General features: G+C 40.0%; 1 protein-coding gene across 2 annotated transcripts in view; it reads left to right on the top strand.

Annotated features, from left to right (window-relative positions):
* ERICH2 (glutamate rich 2) overlaps positions 1 to 17150 on the top strand; it is a 27831-nt gene extending 10681 nt beyond the window's left edge. The window contains exons 3-13 of one of the 2 annotated variants that reach the window (XM_075318860.1): positions 4076 to 4109; positions 6103 to 6139; positions 6404 to 6440; positions 9897 to 9945; positions 10040 to 10076; positions 13555 to 13653; positions 13863 to 13960; positions 14727 to 14854; positions 15395 to 15452; positions 16100 to 16171; positions 16861 to 17150. In XM_075318860.1, the coding sequence (XP_075174975.1) occupies positions 4076 to 4109; positions 6103 to 6139; positions 6404 to 6440; positions 9897 to 9945; positions 10040 to 10076; positions 13555 to 13653; positions 13863 to 13960; positions 14727 to 14854; positions 15395 to 15452; positions 16100 to 16171; positions 16861 to 16988 (777 nt within the window). In that variant the 3' untranslated portion in view covers positions 16989 to 17150. The remainder of the gene's footprint in view (positions 1 to 4075; positions 4110 to 6102; positions 6140 to 6403; positions 6441 to 9896; positions 9946 to 10039; positions 10077 to 13554; positions 13654 to 13862; positions 13961 to 14726; positions 14855 to 15394; positions 15453 to 16099; positions 16172 to 16860) is intronic. The other variant, XM_075318861.1, reaches the window with a different exon arrangement.
* Positions 17151 to 26171: the final 9021 nt, after the last annotated feature.

Here is a 26171-nt window from a genome sequence, read left to right on the forward strand (position 1 = left end):
AGGAGCGGGCCGGTTGCATGTATGTCTATGCAGCTGAGATGCTCCTGTCCTGAGAGTGTGAGTCCATGCCGGGTGATTCAATGAGAGACTCGCGTGAGTTACACGTGAGGCACTCGCAAGTGTGACTCTGGCCATTTTCGGAGCAAGGCTTAAATAATAAGCCCTAGTCACAGTTCAATAATGAGGTGTCCATGCAGCTAAAAAAAAGTTAACGAATACTGCAGGACACTTCATTATAGAAAGCGGACACCCTGCAATCACACTGCCCAGACTCTGAGCGGCAGGACCTGTAGCGATCGCACACATCACATACACAATCGTCCTTCAGATCGCTCACACACACTCACCACATCCAGCGATACCGATCCTGAGAAGCCATGCGGTGCAGCGCAAGGACCTGGGACACGTGACTTCCTCCCATCCCTGCGGCTGAGGTAGATGCTAGAATGTACGGGCTCCTGACAGGTATAACCTAACGGATGCACTCTACCGATGGATGGATTGTGTGTGTGTGTGTGTGTGTGTGTGTGTGTGTGTGTGTGTCTGTGTCCGTCCAGCAGCAGGAGGCAGCGTGCAGCATACTTGCTGACTGCGGCTGCCGGAGATCACAGGGAGGACTTCGTAGTCACTCAGCCGTCCGAGGTCTGGTAAGTATGCGTCTCCTGGGAAGGGGGGGGGGGGGGTTGTTTTTTGGGGGGGCAGTTACCTTACCCCCAACCGTGTTCTTCAAGAATAAGACCTCCTCCTAAAATAAGTGCTTTTTGGGGGGCAAAAAAAAAAAGTATAAGACCGTGTCTTACTTAGGAAAAACACAGTATGTACTGAGTGTAGATGATGTTGAGCTGGTATGATGTGCTGATCCAGTACATGAAGGGATTCTGTGTCTGGCACCATGGCTGGTCCTGAGCAGTACTTAGGGGCACTTTGCACACTGCGACATCGCAGGTGCGATGTCGGTGGGGTCAAATTGAAAATGACGCACTTCCGGCATCGCATGCGACATCGCAGTGTGTAAAGGCTGGATGATACGATTAACGAGCGCAAAAGCGTCGTAATCGTATCATCGGTACAGCGTCGGCGTAATTCATAATTACGCTGACGCAATGGTCCGATGTTGTTCCTCGCTCCTGCGGCCGCACACATCGCTGTGTGTGAAGTCGCAGGAGCGAGGAACGTCTCCTACCGGCCTCACTGCGGCTTCCGTAGGATATGCGGAAGGAAGGAGGTGGGCAGGATGTTTACATCCTGCTCATCTCCGCCCCTCCGCTCTGATTGGCCGCCTGCCGTGTGACGTCGCAGTGACGCCGCACGACCCGCCCCCTTAACAAGGAGGCGGGTCGCCGGCCACAGGGACGTCGCACGGCAGGTGAGTGTGTGTGTGAAGCTGGCGTAGCGATAACTTTCGCTACGCCAGCTATCACCACATATCGCTGCTGCGACGGGGGCGGGCACTATCGCACTCGGCATCGCAGCATCGGCCTGCGATGTCGTAGTGTGCAAAGCCCGCCTTAGCTTCTTTGAAAGGATTGTCCACTACTTTTACAAACCCTTTTCAATTCTTATGCTTCCCCCTTGTAAAATAATATCTATACTCCCCTTGGTTTCCGTGCTGTTCCAGCAGTGTTGGTGCGGCCTTTCCTGGGCCTCGTGTGACATTGTCATGCACTCTCTGCATCCACTCAGCGCTGGCTTTGCTCTTCTCTCCTTTGGGATTGACATCTGGAGGAATTGAGAGAACAACCACAGCTCCGCTTCCTGCTTTCTCCGAAGAAGGAGAGATTAAAGCCTGCACTGATTGGATGCAAGGATCGCATGACAGAACTATGTCACACGAGTCCCAGGAGAGGCAGTACTCACGCTGCTGGAACAGCGCTGATACCCTGGTGACTATAGATATTATATTACAAGAGGGAATCATGGGGATTGAGAAGAGATTATTTAAGTAGTCTACAACCCCTTTAATACATGTCTCCATTTAGGGTCCAAATATACTTTTCTAACTGGTGACAAATTCCATGTAAAACATTGTGACTGAAATCAAAGGGTGCTATTTCATTTTAAATATCGGTTTTAAATATAGGAAATGGCAACCGCGGAGATAACCACAACACATGTAGACATATGTAAAGTCCCCCATCTACATTATATAGCGGTCACCACACATCAAAGAAAGCAGTATGTGTAACCTTGTCATAAAGACTGCAGTATACCCATGTACAGTTTATCACAGTGTACACTTGTAATTTGCGGATCAGTTAGTGATAGTTCTTACAGTGGCTACACTTAAGGGTGCTTTACACGCTGCAACATCGCTAGCGATCTCGTAAGCGATGTGATACGCCAGATCGCAGATGCTATCTGCCGAGATTGCACATGTGACCGCCGCTATAAAAATGACCTATGTGCGATCTCGGCAGATCGCATCTGCGATCTGGCGTATCACATCGCTAACGAGATCGCTAGCGATGTCGCAGCGTGTAAAGCACCCTTTAGTTCCTAAGATAAGACACAGAAAAAGACATCAATGTCGTACGGTTTCTTTAATGAACTTAAATGCATATGGTGGCATTGACACTGGTCATACCTCGCCAAATCATCTACATCCTTCACCACATCTATTAAGTAGAACAGAAAACAGTATGGGGGGGGCGGGGGGAAGGAACACTCGCCCAGTTAGTAGATCAGGATTGTGAGATATCTAGGTACCCCACGGCACGTCGGTCCTCTAGATTCACAATGAGCATCTAAAATAAATGTCTTATTATTGCCTCTGAGGACTATTAAGGCTCTAGATTTCCCAAAAGCTCCCACCCTTACAAGGGCAGGCCACAGCTATCCCTGTAAGTACATTGCCCTACACTCTCCCAATTCATTTACTCTACTAGGATTCATCAGGGCCATTAGGCTGTCCAATGCTGAGATTCCATAAAACCAGCGTAAAAAAACATCTGTCTGCCTGGCCAGGTTAATTGTGCTGTTAGTAAATGCTACATTTTATGATACTTCTGACGATTACTATCTTTGTCAAGTACTGTGTAGGGCTTAAAAATTGTCATGCCGGAGAGAGGGAACGCATGGCTTGTGGCACAAGAGGAGGAGTAAATCAAGGAAGATGCAAAGTAAGGCCCTGACGATAGGGAGAGGGTAGATGGGTCACCACCTAACTTGCCTTGGCTGATCCCTGAGCTCCCTAACATCCCTAGACAAGTCCAATTAACCCCCCCCTCCTCCCTTTCCATCCCCATGCGTAATCATGTGCCTGGGCCCTGGCTGACCCTGGTCTAGCCCTGACTAGTGAGCAGGCCAGCTAGACACTAGTCTCACTACTAACATAAAGACAAAATGAGGGAAGGAGGACAAACAAGGGAGACAGACTCAACAAAAATTCCAATTCTTCTCCGGAAGAAAGGGACTCCACTGCATCCACTGGAAAGATCACCACCGCTTTCTCTACAGACAGCTCCTCCACAGGTCGCATAGAATGAACTATAACTGGCATAGGAGAGGGTAAAGAGGGTGTTTATATAGCAGAAGGGAGTGGCTGCAGCTGAGATTACTAAACGACGAGCAGGCACTAAAAAGGATCTGCCATCAACTAAACGCTGTGACACTCTGATCCCAGATCCTCCCATGAGGTCACATCAGGTCGTGACAAAATACTGCCGTACTGGTCCAAAATAGGGGTATAATCCTCCCTTTCTATGACCCCCTTTACTGAATCTTTATGCCTATTGTGATTTGAATTGGTCTGTTCTATGACCGGTGCCTAATGATAAAAATTTGGACGCTTCCCAATTATTCTATAATCTGGTCCTGTCCTAATTGAAGGGGAAAAGTAAAGCAAAGGGATTGCATATGCCTAGCATCCAGGTCGAAGCAATGCTGCTAACACCAGACATCCAGTGGATTTTTTTTTTTTTTTTTTTTTTTTTTTTTTTTTTCCCCCCCTTTATCTATCCAGAATCATGTATAAATGCTGCTAACTGCATTTGTAGTTCTGACTGTTTGGGGCCCTTTCACACTATTGTATAGTAATAGTAAATGTACTCACTCCTTATTTTGCTTTCTTTTCCAGGCATTGGGAAAGTTAGAGGTTCTTGATCCAGAAGGTATATATTGCTGTTTCACAATGTTGTGGTTTTTGTTTTTTTTGTTTTATATATATATATATATATATATATATATATATATATATATATATATATATATATATATATATATATATATATATATATATATATATATATATATATATATATATATATTTATATATTAGATAGATAGAGAGATAGAGATATATATATATTTATTTTTTTATTTTCTTTTTTAATTTTAAGGGCTATTTCAGAATATAGCTGTAATCCATTATAATAAATTGTGCAGCGCTGTGCACAGCAAGGACCTATGTGTGCTGCTATGAAGGAAATAAGCTGGAAGGGCTTTCTTCTTATCAATGGAGGTCCCACTATTCAGAATATTTAGATCGCACTTCAAAGAACGCGTGTCACTTTCACCATGCTTTACAGATATTTTACTGCTTACTGAAAATGCACCTTGGCAATAAATTATGGGAAAAAAAGTTTAAGCTTGCTTAACCTTCTCATATTATGGTCCCCAAATGACACCATGGCAAATTTATTAAAGGGATTCTATCTCCTCCAAAATGCATATTAAACGGACTATACTGTAATACAGGGAATTCTGTCCCTAAAAATATGGTACTGGCACTGTGTATTGTTCTGGTACAATATCTGAGAAAATGACTCTTAAATCAAAGTCAAGTTAAGGGACTTCAGTCTATCCTTGGCAAGAGATCAGCGCACCATTATGCCAGCTTTGGATTGTAAGATGAGCCTGCGTATCTGCGCATGCGCACCGACACTGCCTTCGCCTGGCCATATCATAGCCTCAATCTACAACAAGTTTTTAAATAGCCTGGTAGGGACCGATATCCCCCATACACCAGACAGAGGAGGACTTATCAGGTTCAAGCATTACATGGTTATCCCCGTTTTTTTACATTGGGAACTGTAATGCTTTATCATCCCTACGGTGGCGCTGCAGGAGAATTTTACACTTGCGGCAGAAATTCCTTACTGGTTACTGTTGATCACACACGGTTTTAGCTGTACGACACCCTGTGATCAGCTCGTTATCAAGACCACCTCTGTTCACATTTGTGTTTTTCGTTTTTATGGCTGTTCTTCATGGGAAGAGCAGAACAATGAAAATGACAGCAGTGCTAGATCCATCTTTTTAGGGTTACCAATGATGCCTAACAGACTTTGACTATAATGGGTTTGTCCGGTTTTCGCCAAAGTGTCAGCTTAATTTTATTGCCTTCAATTCAGATGTGAACACGACCTAAGGCCAAATCCAAGAACCAGACACAATCAGCAATCCAGCTACCATTCCAGACATGCCATTTCTGCCGTGCCTGTGATTGAAGGTTACTGATCCCTGCCCTTGACCTCTGGAAGCTGTTGTCGTTGGGCTCTGTTGACATCCGCCATGAGACCGATCCAGCACTGTCATCATTGCATAGTGCTGAATGAAGAAAATATTTCGTATGCTGTTTAGTTTTCATTTATAAATCAATATAGACTTCAGATTGTGGGACTAGTGGTAGTGGTAGTGGTGGTAGGTAGTTGTTGATGTTGTTGTTTGCAGAAGGGCGTGGCAGCTATAAGTCCCCTTACTTGAAAGCAGCCAGACTGGCTTGCAAAGTCTCCATAAGGAGAATAGTGTTCCCCCGTAATCCCCACATAGCTTTCTCATGAGCCAGATCAGACACCCCATACTTTGCACTGACGAGGGGCAAGCACCCCGAAACACCGTGTCTGCAAATTGGATTCTGATCTGGCATATATATCCTAAGTTATTTGTAAAGGGTTGTTAAAAATCCATTTAACTTTTAGGATCGCTACTTCCAATAGGTGGCGCTGCGCTAGAGTTTGTCTCCAGTCCTGGAGAGACAATTTGAATATAGCATTCAGGGTCTTTTTTTGATTGTAACCTCAAACCTCCAGGAGGAATATGTTTTATATATGAACTTATAAAAGGCACAGTATTAATATTACTTCTATCTATTCTCCATTCTAGATGAAGATTATACAAAAACCAACAAATCCAGCCCTCTGTGAGTAGAATTGTCTAAAACTTGCAATTCCAGAAATATATTCTCGTAGATGTAAACAATAGCTTTTGTTTGTGTGTTTTTGTTTTTGTTTTTTTATGACACCAATCATTGTCTTTTTCCAAAACTTCATTAGTTTGTTTTTTTTTTCTCCAAACGCATTCATTTGTTTTGCCCCCTGTAATCTAATTCCTAATTTATTTTACAAGTTGTATTTATTGGTTTTTTTTTTTTTTTTTTATTTGTTTGTTTTTTTTTTTTTTGCAGAAAGTTTAATTCTCAGAGTGCAGAATTTGCAACAAAGGTATTTTGGGGAAATATTCCTTAAGTATATAAAAGTAATTTTCTGACCCACTAAAAAATTTTACTTTCAGTAATTTCAGGGCAATCGAAAACTTTCAGTTCATAACAAAACACATATAATGTAGCCAATTAAAAAACTGTGAGGTCCACTGATATTAAATATTTTAAGTGGTCTGAGTTTATCTTTTTATTTTTTTTTTTATGTTGACATATATTTTTTCACAAGGATTTTTTATTTAAAAAAGCAAACATGCAATGTTCACACTGGCCATTGGGGCCTTTTTAGACTTATAATGCCTGTTTTATTCAGGTGTTGAGTTTTCAACAGGCTATTTATCAGCAGAGACAGGATTACAATGATTTTTTTACACCTGTATATACAGCTGATAATACAGAACCAACCAATCACAATAGACATCGTCACAGCCCTCGTGCCTCACTTCACACCTTTTAATAATATATAATATTGCACATACTCACTTAAACTTCAGTATAAAGATAGTCTGTTTTATTCCTGCTAATCTATGTGTGCATTTCATTAAAGGGGTTGTCCACTACTTGCACAATCCCTACTGATTCCCCTTGTTTACGGGGGCAAAATGAAATGAGCATATACTCTCCTCCGGTGTCATCGTAGTTTATGTGACATTGTTATAACGCACGAGGCCCGCAACCAATCAGCGCTGGCTTCCTTCACCCCACTTTCAGACATTTGAGCAGGAAGACAGCGCAGCGCTCATGTCCTGCTCAAATGTCCGAAGGCGGGGAGACTGATGTCTGGCGCTGACTGGTTGAGGGGCTCGCGTGTCATAACAATGTTACATGAGCCCTGAGAGCACGACTTCAGACGTCGCTGGAACTGCGGCCGCACCGGAGGTGAGTATAGGCCTATTTATGGGTGGGAGCAAGGGAACTGAGTAGGGGTTGTCCAAGTAGTGGTTACACCTTAAGTGATATAATTCTGCCTGTCTGCAGCTGCCTCTAGAGGGAGCAGTATAAATGAATGCAGTAAACTCTACAGCCCCCTTTATTCCCAAATGTATGTAAAGACAACCAGTCAGGATATTGCTGCCCGTACCCATAGTTCGGGCAGATACAGAGAAGTTTGGTTGTTACAACTGTGTGCTAATCTGAAACGAGATAGCATTGTAGGGAAAATATAGGCCCCGATTCATCCGTTTTAGTGGATTTATGCCAGAATTCTGGAACTGTTGCACAACTTGTAGTTTTACAATAATTTTGCAACTTTAGCCATTTTTTTTTTTTTTTTTTTTTTTTTTTTACACCATTCTTGGCAGAACGTCGTGGGAAGGGGGCAGAAAAGTAGCCTAAATTAGGAGTGAAATGTACTCCATTCCCTGACATTAAAAGATGCGTCAAATTTATTTAAAGGCGTACACCTCTTAATGACCTTGGTGTATTTTACTCCAGCGCACACTTCATGTAGACTGGTACACAAAACGCCTTTCTTGATGAGCAGAGTCCGCACATGGGGGGGGGGGGGGGGGGGGGGGGCTGTGTATAGGTGCTCGCCCCATGCCAGTATTTACTTGACACCCCCCAAGACCAATACTTACCTAGAAGGAAAAATCTGTATATATGTATGTATGTATATGTGTGTGTGTGTGTGTGTGTGTATATATATATATATATATATATATATATATATATATATATATATATATATATATATATATATATATATATATATATATATATATATATATATATATATATATATATGTGTATGTATATACACACACACACTGCTGGCCAAAAGTATTGGCACCCCTGCAATTCTGTCAGATAATCCTCAGTTTCTTCTTGAAAAATGATTGCAATCACAAATTCTTTGGTATTATTATCTTCATTTATTTTGCTTGCAATGAAAAAACACAAGAGAATGAAACCAAAATCGGATCATTTCACACACAACTCCAAAAATGGGCCAGACAAAAGTATTGGCACCTTTAGCCAAAATAACTGCGAACAACCGCTTCCGGTAACAATCAATGAGTTTCTTACAATGCTCTGCTGGAATTTTAGACCATTCTTCTTTGGCAAACTGCTCCAGGTCCCTGAGATTTGAAGGGGCCTTCTCCAAACTGCCATTTTGAGATCTCTCCACAGGTGTTCTATGGGATTCAGGTCTTGATTCATTGCTGGCCACTTTAGTAGTCTCCAGTGCTTTCTCTCAAACCATTTTATAGTGTTTTTTTGAAGTGTGTTTTGGGTCATTGTCCTGCTGGAAGACCCATGACCTCTGAGGGAGACCAGCTTTCTCACACTGGGCCCTACATTATGCTGCAAAATTTGTTGGTAGTCTTCAGACTTCATAATGCCATGCACACGGTCAAGCAGTCCAGTGCAAGAGGCAGCAAAGCAACCCCAAAACATCAGGGAACCTCCGCCATGTTTAACTGTAGGGACCGTGTTCTTTTCTTTGAATGCCTTTTTTTTTTTTTTTTTTTTTTCCCTGTAAACTCTGGCTTTTTCCAAAAAGCTCTGCTTTTGTCTCATCTGACCAAAGAACATTCTTCCAAAACGTTTTAGGCTTTCTCAGGTAAGTTTTGGCAAACTCCAGCCTAGCTTTATGTCTCTGGGTAAGAAGTGGGGTCTTCCTGGGTATCCTACCATACAGTCCCTTTTCATTCAGACGCCGACAGATAGTACGGGTTGACACTGTTGTACCCTCGGACTGCAGGGCAGCTTGAACTTGTTTGGATGTTAGTCGAGGTTTTTTATCCACCATCCGCACAATCTTGCGTTGAAATCTCTCGTCAATTTTTCTTTTTCTTCCACATCTAGGGAGGTTAGCCACAGTGCCATGGGCTTAAAACTTCTCGATGACACTGCGCACCATAGACACAGGAACTTTCAGTCTTTGGAGATGGACTTGTAGCCTTGAGATTGCTCATGCTTCCTCACAATTTGGATTCTCAAGTCCTCAGACAGTTCTTTGGTCTTCTTTCTTTCTCTATGCTCAATATGGTACACACAAGGACAGCGGACAGAGGTTGAGTCAACTTTAATCCATGTCAACTGGCTGCAAGTGTGATTTAGTTATTGCCAACACCTGTTAGGTGCCACAGGTAAGTTACAGTTGCTGTTAATTACACAAATTACAGAAGCATCACATGATTTTTCAAACAGTGCCAATACTTTTGTCCGTTTGGTGTGGAATTATATCCAATTTGGCTTTATGACAATATTTTTTTTTTTTTTCTTTTTTTCCATTGAAGACAAATTAAATGAAGATAATACCAAAGAATTTGTGATTGTAATCATTTTCAAGAAGAAACTGAGTATTCTCTGACAGAATTACAGGGGTGCCAATACTTTTGGCCAGCTCTGTGTGTGTGTGTATATAATATATATTTAAAATGCCTCTGTTATATGAAACTTGTTCTGTGTCTACAACATGTTATGGAGAAATATTAATTGCCCTTTCTTGTAGGGACCTGTAAGCTTACAAAATGGGAAGCTACAAGTGCTCGGCCCCGAAGGTAATCATGGCATTAATATAGAAATCTTTAGCAAGGCTTGATTTCTTTTATATGAGCAGTGGTTTAATGTATTCTCCTTATTTACTTTTTACAGAGGAAGTGGTTACTCCTCCTTGTGATGCAGCGTCAAGGTATTTACAAATATATGCTGATATATTTTTTTTTTCCTAATGTTTAACGTATTATATATTTTTATATATATATATATATATATATATATATATATATATATATATATATATATATATATATATATATATATATATATATATATATATATATATATATATATATATTTTATTATTATTATTATTATTATTATTATTATTATTATTATTATTATTATTATTATTATTATTATTATTATTATTATTATTATTATTATTATCTTTTAGGTATTTTATAGAAGTGTCCACTACCTTTTACATTCATAGCCTTTCTTTAGGATAGATCAGGAATGTCTGATTGGCCAAGTCTGACACTCCGCACCCCCCACCAATCCGCTGTTTTCAGTGCCAGCGGCTGAAGTAGGCAGCCAGAAATGCTCATTTCTGCAACTGGCCCGTCAACTGATAGCAGTAGCGGCAGCAGCAACAGCCGGGTATTGCACATCCGCCTCCTATTGACTTGAATAGGAGGCGGATGTGCAGTACCCGATCACAGCCGCTATCATTTGATGGGGCAGCGCCGGAACTGAGCATTTCCGACCGTCGCTGGATGCAAGATCACCTAATCAGTGGGGGTGTCGGACCCCGGCCAATCAGACACTAATGCCCTATACAAAGGATAGGCCATCAATGTTAAATTAGTGGACAACACATTTTAAGTAATGATGTATTGCTTCCAGGCTCTGACTGTGTGGAGATCTGCAGCACAGTGCCCTACACTTTAAAATAGTGCTGCAGTTCCCTTGGCAGCACATGTGTGAGCACCAATGTGCAGACAAAATAGCTAGCACCATGGCTTGTGGTTTGTGGAGAGTCCTGGCACTGCTACTGATCATAAAATGATGTCCTGCAGTGTCTTGTGGATATGTCATCACTTAGGCTAAGTTCACACATCCTGTGTTTTGCATCAGTCACAATCCGTAGCCTTGAGGAATTACGGAATCCTGCAAAATATTTTGCAGGAATCCTGTATTTCCCCATAGACTTCTATTAGTGACGGATTGCGACTGATGACCCTGCGTTGCATCCGCTGCGTCGCGGTCCGTCGTTTTTGACTGACCGCCGAGCGGGGAGCAACGCAGAATGTAACGTTTTTCGGGCCGTCAAAATTAACGCGCCGCGCAGGAATCCGTCGCCATCCGTCAAGCTTGTAATGCATGTCTATGGTGCTGGATTCCGTCGTAATCCGTCTTACAACGGAATCCAGCGCAGGATTCCGTCATGCTCTACTGAGCATGCCCAGCATGCTTGGCACGCCCACTGGGCTGTCCCAAACACAGACGGATCATGACTGATCCGTCAAAAAACGGACGCACAGCGGATGTAACGGACGCAACTGATCCGTTTTTTCACAGGATTCCTGTGAAAGGAATCCTGTGAAAAACACATCAGTTGCATCAGTTGACATCTTGAAAATGACTGATCCGTTGCTGACGGACCTGACGGATTGAAAACACAGGATGTGTGAACTTAGCCTTAAAGAGATCAAAAAACCTTTGGAAAGGGTCAGTACCGCTGTAAAATGATCATATTTATTGTAAGAAAAAAAGAGCTATGACATATGATTGCAAAATTTGGCACCACCTGGTGCTTAAAAATATAGTCATGCGCACATTCACCAAATGAGCTGAGCACTGCTGGTGACACAATATCATCTTCTGCATAGTGATCATGTTTACCACAAAACAGCCAAGTGGTATAGCTGTCTGTCAGGAAAAGAGCAGCACCTCTTCAGTAACATGGCAGTGTAGCTGAGAAGACCCTAAGAACTATATCAGCAGCTGCCAGAGGGGGAAGGAGACTGATTCTTTGCAACAGCATCAAGAACACACATGAAAGCCAAAAATTATAAAATAACATATTTTCTGCTAAATACCTTGCAAATTATGTCACACAAACTATGGGCAGATTTTCAGGACTTTTAGTATGAAAATTATTCATGTAATAACCTCAGACAAAAAAAAAAGATCTGATATTGGTTCCATCAGATTAAGAGAATTCATTATTTAGAACTAATTGTTATAGCACCAGAGACATAACATTCATATCTCTGATGATCATTGCTCCTATGGCCATCTGGCCAGTTATAGGGAACAATGAAGAGATACCAGACGTTTCTGTAACATTTACCTGTTTGTAGATTGCACCGCTCCCTAATTCATCTTCATTTCCTGATCACTCGTGCAAATCCCATGGGGGACATAATGCATGGAAAAATTGATTTCTCCCCTCTCCAACAGATTATTACTGACATTTCCTTAGTTTTTAACTGTAGCAGAGGATTAATTGTGCCTGTGTGTAACCTTGTGCCACTATGTTTCAGGATCACACGGCTCCCATATAACGTTTGTAAAGGAACGAAGCATAGCCGACCAATAAGTGATATACCTAAAATAAGTGCAACTGTCAAATAAAAAGTACTTTGAGTGATTTGGGGTATAACCTAAATAAAATGGGCAAGCCACTGCCTAATTTACAATTTCCTCGAAGGGTTACCTTCTAAATTTACCAAAATGTTAGCAAAATTTTACAATTTTTGCAGTTTTTTTTTTTTTTCGGTTTTTTTTTTTCTCCTTCAAAACCTACCGTGGCTTTTGTTTTTATGGAATAAAAACAGGATGGGGGAAATGTCTTGCCATTTCACAGGACCCGTAACATTTTGATTCTTCCACTGATAAGAGTTGCATGATGTTTTTGTTTTCTGCTTGTCATGCGAACTATCAATCCCACTATACGGGAACATTTTCGTTTGCTTTTTATTTTACTACTTTTAGGGAGGAGATGTGACTAGAAAATAAAAGCCAAAAAAAATAATCATATATATTTATATTTATATATATATATATATATATATATATATATATATATATATATATATATATATATATATATTTATATATATATATATATATATATATATATATATATAATATATATATATATATATATATATATATATAAATATTTTATATTGTATTAATTATTTTTTTAACCTAGTTTTTAAGTCCTCTTTAGAGAACTTTGAAGCTTCAATCATCAAATTGCCTGTATTATATACTTCAATCCTGCAGTATATATTGAAAATCTCGATTTAGCTTTTTAGATCAGCTCCGAGTACCAATATGGCAGCAATGGGAGCATTTTGCAGACTCCAGGCTGCCATGATAACCCATCAGTGCCCCCACTATCTTGTCACAGTGGAGAGCAATGGGAGATGCGGCGCATTCCATTTAAACTCCACTGTCAGAGACTCTTATGTACACCCAAGGGAAAGGCCTGTCAATCTCAGGGAAGAAAGTCACATAAGGCGGTGCAGAAGTAGTCAGATCCCTGCCTAAATCCCCACTGGCTCTTCAAGGGAAAAACTTAGTAACTTCACCTGCATATCATGTCCTACAGTGCAGTCAAACATCTTACTAAACTCCGCTGTATACTTCCATAGACCTGGCAGTGCAGCTGGAAGACAAGGATCAGACGGGAGAAAAGGTTATATTCCTACAAAACAGATCCCACTGTGTACAGTAAAGCCCGTGGCCCTAAGGTACGATGCGAAGATTCACATCAATCAGACTTTTGTGTGGGCCCTACTCATTGGGGGAATGGGTGCATTCCTGTTGGCGAATCTGGTGTAAATTTCTGAACATTCCTAGATCTTGTGGTTAGTTTTTAATACACACACATATTTACACCTCAGTATGGCAAACACCCTGCAAGTTGGTAAATTTGTTATTACCATGCTCTTATTTGCAGCTGTAATGTCCCAGAAAACAGCGGTACGCCCAGTATACAGACAGACAAGTCAGAAGAAGGTCAAATGCAGAAGACGTCACCTACACCAACAAACCCTGGTAATGATCTTCAAAAACAAGGGAGGGGGAATATTCACCACTTCATTTTATTTTTTGCATAATTTAAACTTTAGTGACCTGTCAGTTTTTGTTCAAACTTTTTGACTTAACAGTTCTTGACACTAAGTGACAAGAAAAGTGATGGTGCATAGTGGGGGAGGCATGTTCACCTGGGGTTCAGCAGATTGCTCCATGTGACAAAAGCCTTCCTCTGCCTCTGGGGTGCACCCTTTTTAAAATTAATTCAACCTTTGTAGACCTAGAATAAGTGTAAATGCTGGAGCACAAATGTGCGGGTTTCATCGTAATGAAGTTCGCAAAATCTCGTGTGTGTGTGTGTGTGTGTGTGTGAGTGTGATTATCAATAACTTTTTTTTTTTATTATAAAAAAAAAAGAAAAAATTGATAGAGATATATATATATATATATATATATATATATATATATATATATATATATATATATATATATATATATATATATACATACATACATACATACATACATACATACATACATACATACATACATACATACATACATACATACATACATACATACACACACACACACACACACACACACACACACACACACACACACACACACACACACTGGAGGTGCTAAAATTGTCACATTTATTTCTAGTAAGTGTTCTGCACCTGAACTACATGTTGTTTGTGCATAATCCAGCACTCGCTCTCATCCTATAACAAGACCTACTGTAATGTCACCACACTGCCTTGTATGATTTCCATTACTGTAGATGAAAAAGGAACCACAGGACCTCAATCATTGACCATTCATAATGACTTCAAAGGATGTCTGGAGGAGTCTAGTGATGAAGATGAGAGCGATGATGACGGCCGTGCTCCCATGGAGCTTCTAGCGGAGGTGACATGGCTTTGGGTTAACAAGCGTGCGTTTAGTAATGGGCCCTGTGGGACTGTAGGAATAGACATAATTAATACTACGTTAGTAGGGGTCAGGATTTAGCTGGAGACGACCTGAGGCTGTCCAGTTATCCACGGTGTCTGCGTTCTGTTATACCCACCAGACTGAAAGCAATTCTTACTGCAGCTTTGCTATGTTACAGCCTTGCCATGCCCACCCTCCACGCCTTGCCCACCCTCCACGCCTTGCCTAATCTTACATCTGTGCCTGTTGCTCATTCATTGCAGGTGTGCTAACATACAGCAGTGCATTTTGCCTGTTCGTCAAATGATCTCCAGCATGCATGTTACAACTTTTTTCCTTGTCATTAGAGATTACATGTAACATTGTCTGTTAGCAGCAACAAAATATACTATGTAACTTGCTTTAGGTGATTATTATCCTCTGTACATTGTTCCTATTTATTATTTTTTATTATTATTATTATTATTATTATTATTTATTATTATATTATTTTTTATTTATTTTTTTTTTTTTTAGTTCATCAGTGCTGTAATGGAAGAAGATTATGAAGTTGCACACAAGCTATGTCAGATGAGTATGTATTGTCCATATTAAAAAGATCAGGATCTCTGTTCTCTCACATTACATATCCTGTTTTTAGTAGGGTCGAACTAAATTGTTGCCTAAGGTACTACACTGATGTATGCTAATTAATGCCAATACAATTTTAATACCTTATCGACGTATGACATGCTGGTACGTCATATGCCAGCTCCCACACTTTGATGCAGGCTCAGGAACTGAGCCCTTGTCTCTGGCAGATGATGGCTGAATAACACAGCCATCTGCTTCTAACCTCTACTCGTGGCACATGGCATTTATAGCATTAATAACGTATGTCCTGATGGTTCTAATCAGACAATCACAGATTCATGTCCCCCTAATCCCATGAAAGGATTATAAAATACAGGAAAAAAAAAAGTTTTAAAATTAAATCTAACAGTTCAAATCACCCCAGCCTTTTCCCCCTTAAAATTAGGAAATAAAATAAAAAATAACACATTTGATATCTCTACATCAGGGGTCTCAAACTAGGTTGGTTGTATGGGCCGCACATAGGAAAAAATAAAATAACTTGGCGGGGCCGCATTGATTGCAGGACAAAATCACATTCTTATCGGTACCATGATAATATATATTAAAATATATTATATATATATATTTTTTCTCTCCCTATTGTAGTACTTCTCTATGAACCTGACAATCCAGAGGCCAAAGAGTTTTCGCCTCTTATTGAGGAAATGTTGAAAATTGGTAAGGATGTCAGATATTTTTATGATGTTATCCATAGGAAGTAAAATACGAATAGTACTCGCCCCTTATTTTACAGTCCCTCTGCTTTACATTTATTTCCTATCGCAGTGTCCTCTCATATTGAGCATCACAAAATAAAGGTGCTCTTACTTTACTTGGGGGGGGGGGGGGGGAAGCTGTATACCCCTGAAGGGAGAGCTGTATACTCTTGGGGGGGGGGGGGGGGGAAGCTGGTATACCATTTGGGGGAGCTATATACCAGGGAGGTGGGATATATACCCTTGGGGGGGGGGGGGGGGGGGAGACCTGTATAACTTTGAAAATGAGAGCTGTATACCTTTTTGGGGAAGCTATATACCAGGGAGGAGAGCTGTATACCTTTTGGGGGTGGGGGGGGAGGAGAACTGTATACCTTTTGAGCAAAGCGTTAGCTGTCTGCGAACAATTAGTCATAAAATAAAGGTGCACTTACTTGACACATTTTATATTTTTGGTGAATATACCCTTTACAACTTCTTCTATGTGATATTTTGGGTGTTCACATCTCACCATGCTTATCCCAATGTGTATATGTTTTGTGGAGGAGTTGGGAGAAGTTACTTCCAGTCAATAGCTGCCTTGTGTTTCACCAATTTAGGTCCATGGGTGGTAGCCGAATTTATGATTTGTATCTGATTGATATATTGCAGAACTAGGGCAAAGTACTGATGATGAGGACAGCGACGACTCGGATGAGGAGACAGATGAAGACACTTGTGGTGATGAGGATGAAGATGATGATGAAGAAAGCCATTGTACTGCCAAAAACACTTCATGAAACCTATGAAATTGATTAACAACTCCTTTTAAAAATCGACTGATTCTACCAAAAATCATCATCATTTTGTCATTAAACAAATGTAAATGTTATATCTTCAAAATGTATGCCACTGAATTAAATATTTAAGGAAAATTGTAAAAATAAAAATATTTTACAGTCCGTTTTTATACATTCCTTTTACAGAACTAGAGTTGAGGTGAAAATATTCAGAGTCTTGTATCTACAGTCACGTCGTGCTGCACATCTTCTGATTACTGGGTCCCTGCGACGTTACACATTTATCACGCTGCAATATAACGGAGTCGCAGGGTCTACTACAGTATTGAGAAGGGGCGACGGGAATGCCGCGGGGAGTTTGAGGTTCACACTACTCTACACCAGTGGATATAGGTTGATTTCAGACACTTTTTATGGTGAAATGTAAAATGTACCGTATTTTTCAGACTTTAAGACGCACCGGACCATAAGACGCACCTGGTTTTAGAGGAGGAAAATATAAAATTTTAAGCAAAAAAATGTGGTCTTGACACACTGTTACGGGGCGAGGATCTGCTGCTGACACTGTTATGGGGGTAATGTCCCCAAATGCTGTACTAAGGTACCCCATTCTGGTAATGATCCTCCTGCCTTGTATATGATCCCTATCCTTGTATATTTGTCCACCATCCTGGTATGTGCCCACATCCAGGTACCGTATATGCCCACATCCTGATATGTGCCCCCATCCTGGTATATGGCCCACATCCTGTGGCACACAAAAAAAAATAAACTTTTATACTCGCCTTTCCTCACTCCATGCAGCATCGCAAAAAAAAAGTGCGTCTTATAGTCCGAAAAATACGGTAGTATTAATGTCAGCCATTGACATAAATGGCCATTTGTTTGATCCATTCATGGGCAAGGATTGGGATTTTCTCTTACTCAGTGGCTTTCTACTCTGGCTGATAGAGATGTAGGATTCTCCTGTTTTTCGTCCATGTACCCTAATGAGACATGGGTGGTCTTGGTGTGACAAAGTTAACACACCACCATTATGGATTTGTTGTATGTGGGTTATTTTTGCCTACATTGTTTGTTTTATATTGTTCCCAGGTATTATCTACCTTGATTTCATTGTAGATTTTTTTTTTTTGTACACTTGCTCATTTTATGGCTTCCAGTTACAAAAGGGCTGTGAATAATCTTTTTTTTTACAAAGTACAGCCTTTATTATAGTCTCATGTGCCCCATAGACAGACATTTATTCGACATAGACTCGACATAAATCTAGGCTTATAAAGTAATGGTAGTAATGTTTTGGATTACTAATAAAAAATTCTAGAAGTTTTAAAGAGCTGCAAAAATAATTTCTGCAAAAAAACTAAATAAAGATAGATGTATTAAAGGTAACCTGTCGGGTGATTCATGTTGTCCAAAGCATAGGCAGAATGAATCAGAGACTGGTCCCATCATTAATAATCTGCATGTTTTAACATGAAACACCTGTGGTACGTCTGACAACCTACTGAGCAAAAGAGGACTACCCAAATTTAGTCGTAGGGGCGGGAGGTGGTCCACTGGCTTCTCCCTGTCCTGCCTGATTAGGTGTATAAGAAGGTACCTTTCAGTCAAACAGGGGTTGATTGAAAGTAACGAGTGGAAATACAAACACCCCCCTCCCCTGCCGCCTCCTGGTGGTGTTTGTTTGGGGGTTTTTTTTGTTTTAGGCCCACTTCACACATCAGTGATTCTGGTACCTATGTTGCTGTTTTTAATACGTACCGGGATCAGACATACGCAGACCAATTAATATCAATGGGTCTGCACACACATCAGTGATTTTTCACTGACAGTGTTTCCATTCAGTGCACACTCGTATCCTTGTGTTCCGCATGGAAGCAAGTCCCATTTTTCTCTGGCATCACTGATGTCAGACAGACTACACAGTGGTGTGATCCGTGGGACATGTACCAGAGAAAACCCTTATCTTTGAAATAACATTATTTTTAGACACACCTGTCTCCAGCAATGCGGACTCCGGCTGCTGCTGTCTACTGCTTCCAGGCCAGCTAAATATGCACCTGGATATTCACTGCACTGCGGACCCAGAAGTAACAGCAGAGGGGAGACAGTGGCGGCCAGAGACAGGAGTGCCGGAGAAATCACAATGATTGCTTGTGCTCTGTGAGAGAAACAAAATTGTAATTTTGTAGTTGTGATACTTTTAATGACTAACTAAAATTAAATATCTGAAGAAACACAAATATATACACAAACAGAACAGAGGTAAGGCATAATAAAAGGACCTTTAAATAAACAAACACGAAGCTTAGAGAGTAAATCCTGAAATAGCTTTGATTAGTGGTGTGAAAGTTTTATTGTCCCAATATCCATGTAGAATCAGAGGCCTGGTGCTCTCAGTCTCTGGAGCAGACACCTCAGATTTGGTAGTGGGTCATAAATCCTCCTGACAGGTTGAGTCCTGTGTGGACAGAATCAAATATTGTAATGAATTTGTATTCCCAGACACTTTTGATGGTTCTGCGATCTGAAGTTGCCTTTTAATATGGCAACTTTCATGTGGTTTTATGTTGTGTCCTGGAGCCCAGAAATGTTTGGCCACAGGCAAATGTGTGTGTGTGGGGGGGTTATCCGTAATTGTGTGGCAGTGAGAGCTCATTCTTGCTCTGTCTCTGTCCTGTTTCTCCAACATAGAGACCCCCAATAGGACATATAGTGCATCAGATTAAGTACACCACGTTGGAAGAGGAACATGTGAATGTCCCAGGAATCTTAGTCCTTCTGTGTGTTGGGGATCTGTATCCGGTCTTTGGTCTCTACATGAGAGCAGGTTTTGCAGCTCTTCACATTGCAGGGATAAGTTCCTCTTGGTGTGTCTGAGGGCATTGAGCTTTGGATCATCATGCCTCTTAAATTAGGAGGTTGCCTGTAGCATAGCAATGGAGGATCTTTGAATATTGTTTTTAACCGGTTGTCCTTGTGTAGAATGTGGTGAAGTTTCTCGGCCGTTCTTCTCAATACCTCGAGCTGTGGGTTGTAGGTCACCATCAGAGGTATTCGACTATTTTCCTCTTTTTGTTTGTATTGAAGCAGTTCACTTCTAGGGGTTCTTGTGGCTCTAATGATCTGATCATCAATAGAGGTGGGGTGGTAGCCTTGGTTTAAAAATGTATTTTTAAGATGAGTTCAGTGTTTAGCCATCTGTTTTTGAGTTGTCCAATGTCAAGTTTATGGTATGATTTGAATTTTTCATGGAATTTTACAAGCTCTTTTTCAGACTCGGTCCAGATTATTATGATGTCATCGATGTAACAGAAATAGACCAATGGTTTGAGGGAGCTGGATACTAAAAAGTTATTTTCCAATTTAGCCATGGAAAGGTTGGCATACTGCTTTCCATAACAGTTCCTGTGCGTTGTAGATATAGCTCTTTGCCAAAAGAGAAGGTGTGTGTGTGTCTGTCTGTGTCTGTCTGTCTGGTGAGTCTTAATACAGACTCAGGAGGGATCCCATTAGCTTCAAGAAACATTTGGCAGGTGGTTAGTTCATCTTCATGTGGGATGTTAGAATATAGGGATTCTACATCCACGGTGGCTAAGATGGTACTCTCGGGTAGGGGACCTATTGTAGATATTTTTTTTTTTTTTTTTTAAAAAAACATGTGCGTTTTGGACTGACGTGTGAAACAGGCCTTACTGACACTTTTTTATTTTTTCTTTTCCCTAATCTGTTTTTATTCTAACGCAACTGTGAATCCAGTTCTGCAATAAACAAAATAACTTAAAAACTAAATACTCACTAACTGCAGCACGATCTACCTGCCTCTGCTTGTTTCCTCACTCTGCTCCTCCAGCCTCCCTCTACCTATAGGAGCAAAGACAATCTGGGATAAAAGCAATGAGTAAATACCTGTATTAAGTATATGGATATGTAGTAGTATATGTAAATAACTAAAGGTTGCTTAGTTGACACATTTGATTTGATTTAAAAAAAAAACAAAACAACAAAACATAAAGGCCATACTAACTCGACAAGGTGTACCAACAGGCCTCAATAGACTGGGCAGAGCAGGCACATGTGCGTGGAAAGCTATATAGACACAATGCACAGCACAAAAAAAGGAGCCGCACCCTGATATGTATGGTGACCTGGCAGTCCGTCCATCTTACTTTCACCAAGGCAGAGTTGAGCTATTTTTTTCAGAGGGGATGATGAGATTATTAGGCGAGGGCTGGAGAAGTGGCTGATAAGTGGAGAAAGAGAAGCAGCTTTGTATAATAATCTATATTACAAAGTTTCTTATATTCACTTCTACTATTTATTTATGCAAAGTTTGTTCAAATGATGACGACCATTTAAAAATATTAAACACTTTTTATTTATTTTATTTTTTTTAAGACTTCTCACATAAAATGTTTCTTTTAAATTTAATAATTTATTCCATCTCTACCTTTTTAAATAGATCAGCAACACATTTTATGTCTATTTGTAAAATAGACTGTATATTTTAAGCTTATTTTGTATTGCAGCCACATGAGCCGAGATGACTTGCCTCCAAGCTGAGCCGGTCACACCACCACGCTCAGATGATCTCAGATTAGTTGTGTCCAGGGGCTTCAAAACAATGTCCTTTTGATGACGTAGCCCTTGTGTACTAAAAATGGTTTCTCTTCCAGCTATTAATGTCCTTGTCTTAGACCCTTGAAGAATTAACTCTCGGTGTGGGGGGGGTCTTTTTGCTGAGAGAAGCCGGTGCTCCTGGGCAGAAGACAGTGTTACTATTTACAGGCACAAATCGCCAGCAAAGTGACAAGGTACCTGTAAGTCATGGAAAGGGGCATGAGCTCAAAATAGAATCCTACAGGAGACGTCACGTAATATACAGGCTCCTACCGAACAAATGAAACGCCGGACACTGAATATAAAATTAATGGTGGATGATTGTGCGCCAGCGATGAAGCAGAAAGTGGTTTTATTTATAACATAACACAATGATTGTTGTTTAAGGCCAAGATACAGCTCTTTATCAAGTCAGCGCCTTATCTTGGCTGGTACCGGTACTCATTGTTTATGTGATATGTTATAAATACTAGATCATAATTCATTATCGCCCCCGGATGTGCGCGGGATCATCTCATTTTTGGCTATGCTTTATGGAGCAGCTGGCTGTCTTTTTTGCCTGAAGCGTGGGTCGGTGAAAGGTTTATATTTACAACTAGAAGCAAGATTATTTCGCTGAATGTAAGTTATCCATCAGTAAAGTTTCTTATTTTACCCAATTCACAATCTCGTTTCAACCACAACTTATGGACTGAAGGAAAAAGAGTGGAGAAAGCAAAATTGGTCTTTTTCCTTTTGCTTACTTTGATATTTTTTTTTTGTCAAAAATTTACTATACCATTTCGACTGTCTTCGGCCATTTTCTCGTTTCTTTTTGAGGCATTAAAAAAAAAGTTGTTTTTTTTTTATTTATTTTTTAATAATGCAATTTTGAAAGATTTTCTTTTTCTCCAGAAGCAAGTTTCAAGAGTCCTGGAAGTCTTTTTTTTTTATTGAAATATTCCTTGCAGTCTTGTGATTGGAGTTGTTTAAGCAAACACAAAAAAAAGTGACCGTAACTTTTTTTTTCCCCACCAGAAGTTTTTGAAAAAGCCCAAAAGAACTCCTCATACAAAGAGCAAAAGTGGATTTTCCATAGACATTAAGAGTTCTTTAAGCAGTTTTTGAGTAGGATTTTGGAGAGGATTTGTTCCCCCCATTAAAATTGGAGTTTTGTAATTTTTTTTTAAGTATATTTTTATACATATACAGTCCATTTATTCTAGTTCCAGTGTATTGATATATCCTCAGGATTTATGCACACAATGACTTGTTGTAGGTGGAAGATGAACATGGTGCATGGCCATGGAAAGATGACATTGTTGTTCCTGTGTTCATCTTATGTTCTTTTGGCCACTTCAGGGTTCGGACTACAGAAAAGACACCAGTAATGGAGCCGATTCAATAAAATGACAACAAAACCCCTTCAGAAAAACCTGCTGGGATTTTCAGTACATAGCTTCGCGTAAAAAAACATTCAGTGGCTGCACCAAATGGAACACTGATATCGTTTGCAGATAGCTTTAAAGTTAAAATGCTCATAGTGAAGCTCATTACGTTAGCTCCAGTACAGGTTGATGAACACATAAGTTGGAAGGAACTGCATTATATCAATTATTCTTGCTGACAAACATCTTAACAATCTTAAAGAACCTCATTAATAAGCAGTGAAATCTTCTAGAAGTCAGTGGGATTCTTTCCAAAACCGAATCATCACAACTTTGTGGTTGGAGATATGACAAGTAATAGAAAGCATGGTACAGGTGTCAATACATTACTGGCTCCTCTGACCTTGGCTAAGCATTTGGGCTGGCTCTATCATTGGTGCAACCAGGGGCCCAAGAGGTAAAGGAGCCCATTTCTACCTCCAATACAGGTGGAATTATGCATTTGCTAAGTTATTGGACTGAAAAAGACTCATATACTATTCTTGCACAGGGGCCCTTTTTGTCTGTGTCCGACAGGGCTGAGCATGCATGTTTCTTTCAATGACGAGAGCAACGTGCAGTTGCCAGACATTTCTGACAATGGTTATCAAGTAGAAACCGAAGGATCAGGTATACTAAAATCCAAAATTCTTCATCCACACTTCCTCTAACATCTACCAAAGCCACCTGGGCTTCCATAACACCTCAGCAGTGCCACAGGCTGATCTCCTCCATGCCACGCTGCCTTGATGCAGTAATTCATGAAAAAGGAGTCACAACAAAGTATTGAGGCATTTACTGTACAGACTTTTCAGTAGACGACAACATTTCTGAGTGTAAATTCATTTTTTCAGTTGGTCTTATATAATATTCTAATTTTCTGAGATAATGACTTTTGGGATTTCATTAGCTGTAAGCCATAATCATCAACATTAACAGAAATAAACACTTGAAATAGATCCCTCTGTGTGTAATGACTCTATATAATATATAGGAATAAATCCCTCTGTGTGTAATGACTATATAATATATAGGAATAGATCCCTCTGTGTGTAATGACTCTATATAATATATAGGAATAGATCCCTCTGTGTGTAATGACTCTATATAATATATAGGAATAAATCCCTCTGTGTGTAATGACTCTATATAATATATAGGAATAGATCCCTCTGTGTGTAATGACTCTATATAATATATAGGAATAGATCCCTCTGTGTGTAATGACTCTATATAATATATAGGAATAAATCCCTCTGTGTGTAATGACTCTATATAATATATAGGAATAGATCACTCTGTGTGTAATGACTATATAATATATAGGAATAGATCCCTCTGTGTGTAATGACTCTATATAATATATAGGAATAGATCGCTCTGTGTGTAATGACTCTATATAATATATAGGAATAGATCACTCTGTGTGTAATGACTATATAATATATAGGAATAGATCCCTCTGTGTGTAATGACTCTATATAATATATAGGAATAGATCCCTCTGTGTGTAATGACTCTATATAATATATAGGAATAGATCCCTCTGTGTGTAATGACTCTATATAATATATAGGAATAGATAACTCTGTGTGTAATGACTCTATATAATATATAGGAATAGATCCCTCTGTGTGTAATGACTCTATATAATATATAGGAATAGATCCCTCTGTGTGTAATGACTCTATATAATATATAGGTATAGATCCCTCTGTGTGTAATGACTCTATATAATATATAGGAATAGATCACTCTGTGTGTAATGACTCTATATAATATATGCATTTCTTTTTTTGTATTGAATAAGAGAAATAAATTAACTTTTTGATGATTTTCTAATTTATTGAGATGCACTTGTATGTCTACATACCATTTGTTTTACTGCAGATTGTGCTTTCATATTCAGATGGCACCTGAAAAGAAACCTACACCACGCACTATATACAGTGCCTTGAAAAAATAATTTATACCCTGTGAAATTTTACACATTTTTTTCACGTTACATACACACAAACTTAAATGTATTTTATTGGGCTTTTATGTGATATATCAATACAAAGTGGCAAGTATCTGTGAGGTTAAAAGGATATGATACATGGTCTTCTAAATATTTTTAAAATGTAAGTCTGAAAATTGTGACATGCATTTGTATTCAGACCCCTGTAGTCTTGTGGACTGTTGCTGTCGCATTCCTTTTCCTGAAGACACTAATCGCACACTCTATTGTAATGAAGTGTGTGTAATGTATGGCAATATTATATGTGGTTGTTGGACTATAGGGTAAGAAGTAGTTAAGTGTTGGGACTAGCCCACCATGGGAGGAGTTAATTCATAGGGAAAAAACGATTCCATTCTAGAAAGTTAGTGAAGATCCAGGGTATGATAGAAACGGATGTATAGTCTTATAGTCTGTAGGTTGTCAAGGCCATATGCAGTAGGTGACCTGTGGCCACAAAAAAAGACTGAAGTGAGATAGCGTGATCCTGAAGTGTTGACCGAGACCCAGAATGTAAGATCACACTGTGGATTGGGAACGGGTCTTCTAACAAAGTGGTCCAAGGCAGAAGGGTCTAGAGGACAGGACTTTAGCGACAAGACCATAAGCGTAAAAGGTAACAGATCAAGATGGACTGGTACATGAACAAAGTCGACTTTCCATGCAGAATCTCGCTAAGTGTCTGAGAGCACAAGGCTCTGACAATACTGGCAAACCTCCTATCCCCCTTCTCTCTGAGGAGAAGAGACATGGATAGAGCAGGGGCTGGGAGCATAAGGCTCTACACTGGCCATAGTGATCAAAACCCCAGGACTCCCTCTTCTACGAGGAGAATAGATATGGAACCGCAGACAGGAAAGTGACTGCCACAGATTGAACTGATGTATTGGGCTGGATTGTGCTGGGACTCACAAGCCAGGGAACTACCCAGAGGCAGCTGAGAACATGACTGAAGGTGTCTTGTAATCTGGAACAATCTGCAAGTTAAGTTGTTATGGAAAAAATGTTACGTAAAGGGTTCTTATTGAAGCTCAACTGGTGGTCTCCTTTAGGAAGCAATTCATCATCTGCTCATAGCCAGCCGACGCCAACACTAACGTGCTCACGTGCTCAACATGGTCGCAACATAAGTCCACACACCCAGCCAGGACCATG

This window comes from Anomaloglossus baeobatrachus, chromosome 7, assembly GCF_048569485.1.
Source record: "Anomaloglossus baeobatrachus isolate aAnoBae1 chromosome 7, aAnoBae1.hap1, whole genome shotgun sequence".
NCBI lineage: Eukaryota > Metazoa > Chordata > Amphibia > Anura > Aromobatidae > Anomaloglossus > Anomaloglossus baeobatrachus.